The sequence below is a fragment of the Triticum dicoccoides genome, chromosome 3B, assembly GCF_002162155.2.
Source record: "Triticum dicoccoides isolate Atlit2015 ecotype Zavitan chromosome 3B, WEW_v2.0, whole genome shotgun sequence".
In the NCBI taxonomy this organism is placed as follows: domain Eukaryota; kingdom Viridiplantae; phylum Streptophyta; class Magnoliopsida; order Poales; family Poaceae; genus Triticum; species Triticum dicoccoides.
In genome coordinates, this window is record NC_041385.1 from 50,108,451 (window position 1) to 50,116,630 (window position 8,180).

At 45.9% G+C, this 8,180-nt stretch overlaps 1 protein-coding gene across 1 annotated transcript; it reads right to left on the bottom strand.

Moving 5' to 3' along the window:
* Positions 1–2,624: 2,624 nt before the first annotated feature.
* Positions 2,625–5,036, bottom strand: LOC119274642. Its single transcript, XM_037555360.1, has 2 exons — positions 3,397–5,036; positions 2,625–3,049 (listed from the first exon to the last, which is right to left on the bottom strand). Exons 1-2 carry the CDS (start codon positions 4,883–4,885, stop codon positions 2,799–2,801), a joined length of 1,740 nt encoding a protein of 579 aa, XP_037411257.1. The 5' UTR covers positions 4,886–5,036; the 3' UTR covers positions 2,625–2,798.
* Between the last annotated feature and the right edge of the window lie 3,144 nt (positions 5,037–8,180).

The window sequence follows — 8,180 nt, forward strand, 5'->3', positions numbered from 1 at the left end:
ATGTTTATTCTATTATTTTCCCAAGAGCAGTTGACCATCCTCGACTTGAACCAGAGGCCTTGGTCCTGAAGTAGACCACTATAGATTTGTGGCAGAAGATTGTTTCGAGAAGCTTAGCAATTGAAAAAGAAAGCTAATGTCCTATGGGAACCGGATAATCCTTATCAAAGCAACACACACTACACTACTGATGTTTATGTTTTCATTTTTTAGGATACCAAAAGGAATACACAAAAAATGCACTACTACTAGTTTAGGTTATTTGGAAATCTTATGAGTAGAAACAAAAGCATAGGTTCTATATGTATAGTATTAATTGTAGATCGAAAGACCAAATGTTGCAGCTACTGAATAATGTGTGCCTATATGGAACCAGAAGAACCTGATGATGCAACTGCTACTGTTAAGATTGCATATCCGATATCATGTGATGAATACTGGGATCAAATGTTTGATGCTTGCCTATATTACCAGATTTGCAACAACAATTCAAGAATGTCAAGGCTTACGATATGATCGAGAGTCTCAAGTGCATTTTCCATGCACAAGCTAGAACTGATAAGTATGATGTCTTAATAGAACCTTTAGAATGCATACTGAGGGGAGGCAATCCGTTCAGACAACATTTAAATAAGGTAATTGATTATATGTAGAGCTTGGAGAAACTCGGCTTCCCAATTGGTCAAGAGTTGGTGAAGACATGATTATAGCTTTTCTTCCGCCAGGCTATGGCCTGATCATCTCAAACCATATGCATGTTCTGGATTCTCATAAGAATGACAGGAAGAGTGGTCAATTTATTGTGGTTATCCTCTGTAGATTGTGCCATCTAGATGCCATGTCGAGGTAGTGAACCCCCCTGTTCTTGTTTATAAGCATATGGTTTCCCCTGATGTCTTTTCCTACATATGTTACTGATGTACGTTTTGTTGAATAATCTAATTTGGTAGGGGTTACACACCTGATACATTGAATGGTTGTACGCTAACACTGTTTGTTCATTTTTATTTTTGTTGCTAACATGACTGCATTGTGAATATATGTGTGTGGGCTATATACAGCCACATCCACAAGTAAGGTACAAGAGCTGTCTTCAATTTATGTATTTACTAGCTTGGTATATGTACTTGGTATGTTCCAATATATCTTGTTAATTAGATCAGAGTAGGCACCATGTATATGTTAGAATAAATCCGAGGCATACCGTCGATCATCTGAGGACCAAGCAATCACACGAGGCACGACACCGAGATTTGTTAACGAGGTTCACCGATATGGCTACATCCCCGGGGCCTGACTATGGGCGCTCCTCCCCATGACACCGCTACAATACCGCACCCGGTCGCCCTGGACACCGGCACATGCCGCTGGCTTCCCCTGCGTTCCGGTGCTATTATGTTGGCATAGGTTACATCGTGTGTCTATCCCCGCTATATATGAGAGGCCTAGGATACAAGTGTTCTACTAGGACACGACTCCACATCCTATGTAAACACGATACAACTACAAGTCCAACTGTAACCTACCTCGTACACTATATTCGACACAATTTCAACAGTATATATGATTGGCAGACAAGAGCAAATGCTTGCAGAACCGAATTAAATATCAAAAGATATACTGCTTACTATATGAAATTTGAAGGCTCTGGCTTTTATATTGCAAGCAAGAGGACGATGACAGATGGCTCATCAAGGTTGATTCGTCGACCCATTTCATTTCACGGTAACATGTGTGAATCACCCATAGAGCTAACAATTGTCCTTACATTATTCTAACGAGAGTGGAGCTATTACAATATATCATCTACTTCCATTTGTCAATGTTCCATATAATACGCAATGGGCAAGAAGTTGCGCTCAATTATATTGAGATAAACCTCGCACTTAACAATTATTTAGGAATTTCCCTTCGCATATATTCTTATGAAGATGTTTAAACATGATTGACACTGCTGTGTAAGATAATTAACTAACAATTATGCACAACAAGCCAACCGTCCGCAGCTAGACCACATAAAAAAATAAATGACCGAAAGACGCATGACAAGGCGCGTGTCATAATCTAGTGCAACCGATGGCTGCTGAAAACTTGCGACAAGATAGCTCATGGGGTTCGCCGGCCGGGCGAGGGCGCAGGTGGCGCCGCAGCTTCATCTCAGGTGGCGCGCAATGGTAGGCCCCAACCCCTAGTACTCACCATGTCACTTGATTACTTGGGGATTTTCTCTACTGAAACTCAGAGGGTAAAATGTCTACACCAAAGATTAACTGAGCTACATGATGTTATTTCAAAGGGATATCTCTAGAGCTATACATAGGTCATACACACATCGCTTGCACTGATGCACATACCATACACATCGATTTCTCCATTTTGATGGACCAAAAGGGGAGACCTTGTCAAACTGTACTGAAGTTCACTGGGACAACTGGGATATAGTTCACTCAAATAAACAAGCCGGTCAGATGCACCTCTGTTACTGTAAGTTTCGTCATATATTATTTTTGATACTTGGAAAGTTGGAAGATCCTGGTTGGTTTCTGTACCGATGCTTGTTATAAACAAAAGTATAAACAGACGAATAAAGCGATGAATGCTGTTAACGCCATCTGCGAACCTGATTCATCATAATAAAAGGACTGCAGCAATAATCATTTCATATATATACATAACCACAGCTTAGAGGAGAGGCAGCTCATACTACAGTGATATGCTTTGTTTTTACATAGTCAGAGCAGAAGCAACATCAATTTGCACTTAAACTAGGAGAGGGATTCAGGGGGCGTCGACTCTATTCAAGAGTAGATATAAGACAACACTTTTGCCATGATCAGTACTACTATGAAGACAAAGAAGTTAATGTTGCGGCGATGCAGAAGCAGGAATTCAAGAACTGAAGCTCGCTCTTGGTCTCCAGCTCGCTCAGCCCGTGCCACCAGATTCCGTCGAGAGCTACTGGGGTTGAGTATCCGTTGCTGCCTCCTGCGAGATTTTTTATCTGCTGTGACGTATACATGCCTGACCACTGGTTTGGCCATGTCTGCCTCTACAAAAATTTAACGAAGGAAGCTGTTAGATCCAGAAGACGGGGAAGCAAAGGCATATTATAATTTCTCAAGGCCAACATATATAGAGGATCGCGCAACATATATGCAGATGATAACCTATTGTGTGTTGGGATAGAGTAAAAGTTACTCTTTGTTCTTGCTATTTTATTTCATCATTGTACCACAATTATATTTCAAACGTGCATTCTGTTACGCAAGCACACGTAACCAACAAATGATCAAGAAATTTAAAAACAACATCGTCATATACTGTATTAATTGTTGGTAATTAAACCACATTTTGAGCATGAGAATAGAAAAAAAAAGTGCAGAATAAGTAACAGACCTGCTGGCATGTTGTGGAGGTAGTACTTGGGGAAGGCGCATGGAGAGTACATGGTTACGCCACATAAGGGTTGGGTGGAAACTGGGACTAGTGCTTTGAGAGAGGCATGTTTCATGTCGAGAGCGAGGACCCATGCCGTGTCATCTTGAGCCTTTACCTTGGCCCTTATGTAGAGAAGATGGTCATCTTGGATGCTCAGGGTGGGGTTAATGAAAATGAGATTCTTCAGTTCCAATTGTTTGGTCTCATCATTCAGACTCTCAGGCAATAGAGCGGAATAACGACTCGTGTCGATTGAGATTTCAGCGACATCAACCGTGTGGCCGTCGCGCCAAGAACACCAAGAGAGCTTCCTGTTCCATGTGGTGGCTTTCCAAGTTACACCACCGCTTCCGTAATCAGGTTTATCGAAATCTATCTGGACAAACTTGATGAGGTCGCCGCAGCAGGAGACGTCGCATAAGTGCTCCGCAGCGATGCTGGCGATGCCGTCCTGGTCGGCGAGGGGAACCCTGGACGCGAGTAACGGGATGTAGTTCATTGCGCAGCAGCCATCGCAGAAGTGCCGTGCAGCCCTGTCCGCGTTACCGTCCTCGTCGGCGAGGGGAACCCCGGATGCGGGGAACGGGATGTACTTGATCAGGTCTCTGCGGATGTACCTAATCAGGTGGCCGCAGCAGTCTTCGCATAAGTGCTCCGCAGCAGCAGCAATGTCCGCGACACCGTCCTCGTCGGCGAGAGGAACCCTGGACGCGGGGAACGGGATGTACTCGATGGCGGGACGCTTGTCGAAGAGGTTGCAGAGTAGCAGAACGCCGCCCAAGAGATCAACCCAGCCCAGCGAGCTTGCTCCGACAGTGATCTGTTTGCAGCTGCGATGTCTATCGAGCAACACTTGGTCGGACTGGGACAAGTCCGGCGGCATAGACGGCTTGGTTCTGCTCCATGCCCGTGTGGTGGAGGAGAAGACGTAGGCGTGATACCTCCAGCAGTTGATAGGGCAAACCCGATCGAGGAAAGCCACGGCGAAGTGGCCGCCGCCGCAGGGCAAGATGCCAAACTGCTGGGACCGGAACGCCTGGATCTGAGCGTCGTCCGGTTCCGGGAGCAGGTGCAGCGACGGGCGCTTACCGGACGGGCCGCGGGCGGAGTAGACGAAGTGGTGGATGGACCCCCGCTCGGGGACGTTGAGGGTGACGCAGAAGAGCACGAAGGGTCCCTCGGCGCAGATGAGCAGGGGCAGGGTGTCGGAGTAGCCGGCGCCTTGGAGGCCGGGGCAGTGGACGGAGAAGTGGGAGACGGCCGGCGGGTCGGCGAGGCAGAAGGACACCTCGACGGCCTGGCCCTCCGGCGTGCGGCACTCGGCGGTGGTCTCGTTCCGGTCGTCGGAGATGCGGCCCGCCTTGTTGAGTAAGGCCCAGTCGGGGTGGCCGGAGCGCGGGGCGTCCGCCAGGGCGGAGTGCCGGACGGGAACGGCGCGGGGCGCCATGGATCTGGAGGTGAGCTAGGACAGGATTTGGGGAACCAGAAAGATATGATCTTTTTGGGGGAAAAACGGTGTGAGACCAGATTGGCAGCGGCTTAGATTCGCGGGTGCAAAGGCGTGACGGGCGATGGCAAGCGGCGATTTGGTTGATGCTCTGTTTCTCTCTGCCGCTGGCTTTTGTTCACCGTGGAACACCCGACTCCGACTCGAAACATAATCGCGTGCCAAGGTGGCCAAATAGGCCGGTCCTGGCGTCCTGGCCCGATAGACCGTGTGCCCGGGCCCGTGGTGGGCCTGGCCTGTCATGTTTATGATTGGGCCGTGCCTGCGCCGCGAGGCTGGGCACGAGTGCCGGCACGGCACGGCACGGCCTGTTTACTTCTTCGGTTTCTTTTACATTAAGCCTACAAAACAGCCCAAATAGGTCAAAAAGCCAAAATTAGGTGGGCTAATAGGCTAAACGCTTCGGTGGGTTGGCCCGTTTTCTTGTTGTATTGTGCCTGGGCTAGGGAGCACGGTACATGTGTCGGCCCGGCAGGACGCGTGTATTAGGCGTGCTTGAGTGGGTCGTGTCGGCCCATCTGGCCAGGTCTGATCACTAGAGCGGACCTCGAACACCCTTAAACGTCTGGACAAATAGCCCGATCAAGAAACTGTCACCAACTCTCTTCATGCCCTATTCAATCGTTCAATCGGGCTGATGACCCACGAGTATAGCGTCAAGCATACTTCTTTCAATAAGTAAAGAGTGTCGAACACAGCAAAGAGCAGAAGGAATTGATAAACGGTTTCAGCAAGGTATTCTCTGCAAGTGTTGTAAAAGAGTATTAACAGATAGTTTGATAGCAAGGTAATTCGTAGCAAATAAATAGTAACCAAAGTAACAGGGTGCAGCAAGATAGCCCAATCCTTATATTGCAAAGGACAAGCCAAGAGTATTTCTAATAGTGATCAAAATGTTCTCGAGGACACATGTTAATTTCGTCTAGTCGAGTTCATCATGCTTTAGTTGATTCACGTTCACCACTTTGATAAATTGATATGTGGATGGACCGGTGCTAGGGTGCTATTCTTACTTAATAAACAACCCACTTATAATTACTTCCTCCCACAAGTATCCGCAACTATGAAAGCAAATTAAGATAAATCTAACCATAGTATGAAACATGTGGATCCAAATAAGCCCTTACGAAATAGTGCATAAACTAGGGTTTAAGCTTCTATCACTCTCACAACCCATCATCTAGTTACTACTCCACAATGCCTTTCCCTAGGACCAAATATGATGAAGTGTCGTTGTAGCGACCCGATCTCAAACGGTCAAGTCTCTGTGCTTCAGCGTCATCCTTGGATCGGTAATGCTGACACACACAGTACTCGAAGGATTTATAACAGAGTAGCAATCACACACTTATTACATCGAATGTCTCAAAAGAGAACTTATTACAATAAATATGGCTTAAGGCCATCTAATACGATAATAGCGGAAGGCTTGGAAGATAAAGTGAGTCCATCAAATCCAACGGCATAGCTGAGCTGCACGGCAACGACCTAACGAACCTTACTCCTCGTCTGAAAAGTCTGCAACATAATACGTTGCAGCCCGAAAACGGGCCAGCACATGGAATATGCTGGCAATATAACACAATAGATCAATGAACAAATAAAGCTATCACTATATGCAAGTATGGCTGGTGGAAAGCTCTATGGTTATAGGGTTTTTGCGAAAAGCCAATTTTTCCCTACAACAAAGGAATAAGTTTTATTTTAACTATCATGGTGGTTGAAACATCATTGAGAAGGTTCCTCCAACTCAATCCCAATTAAAGTAATAATCAGCCCAGCAATATTAATTTATAGTGATGAGATACTTAAGATACTCCAAGTACTAGATACTCAAGATTTGTCCATAACCCGGGACACGCCTAACCATGATTAGATTGTACACTCTGCAGAGGTTTGCGCACTTTTCCCCACAAGACTCGATTGCCTCCGTTGGATTTCTCGCACTACATGGTGTTTGAGAAACGGATGACCGAGACACAGTCTTTCAGAAACATTAACTCTTTACTCCGGGCAGACCATACCAAACCTATAACCCACTACCTGCTGATCCACCTCTTCAAGAGCTTCACGTAACTTACTCAACTATGCTAGAGCCCATAATAGCTTGTGACTGCACACGGAAGTTTCTAGCATGAATCATCTCAGTTCCCTTCGAGCTTGGGTGGCGGTCCATAGGAAAATCACACGGAACCCCAGGATTTCCAGAAAATACAGGCAACACTGGATTCTCCAGGTGCCTCAATCCACCCAGATGTGTATTTAAGTTGACACCTTAAGTTGAACCATTAATTAACAATCTCACATCTGTCATGGATTTCACTCACCCAAACCACGTCTACGAGCATAGCATAGCAATATAAGCAATACGCAGAAGTAACTCCCAAGGGTTTGAATATAACAGGGCAATAGGTTCTACCTCATCAACTACTTCCCAACCCACATGTTAATGACATCCTAATCATGCAATGTTTGAGGACTGGAACTAATGCATAAAAACTGGGTAGGAAAGAGTATAATCAATGTGTTACTTGCCTTGCTGACGATCCGCAAAACCTAGAGACTCGTAGTAGCACGCTTCACACTTCGGGAATTCTATCTCAAACAAACAATAGCATACATAAGCAATCAAGCAAAGATGCACGGGCAAAACTCAAATAAGAAGAATTGACCAGAAAGTTCAACTTAAGAACTCTGGTTTGCAAAAATAATCAAATCAAACGGAGCAACGGAACTCAAACGGCGAAAGAAACAAGATTCGTTTACTAATCTGAACTAAAGTCAAATTTTACAGTACCAAAATCTTTTTTAAGTTGGTTAAACAGAAAGAGGGTCTTGAGATGAAGATATAGGCGCTTGAATCGCCTGATTCCGATAAACGAGCGAAAAGATAAACTGAAACGAAAATCGCTCGCGATCGAAAATAGTCGCGGAAAAATTCGAGAAAAAGAAAACTGACGAACAGGCTAACGAACGAACGTTCGCTGTCTGCGGTTAACTAATAAAAACCGTTCGTTAAAACGAGCGTACAAACGAACGTCGGCTAAATAACTAAACAGAAAAAATAAAACCGAACCGGATCTAATAAAAAAGGATCTAGGGTTTTTTTTTAAACCGAACGGTTTTCTTCCGAAAACCGAGGCGGCTACCTCGGGCTCCGGCGAGGTCTGGCGGGGCTGCAGTGGCGGGCTCGGGAGGCGGGGCGACGGGGCGGCGCTGCGGTGGCGGGGCGGTG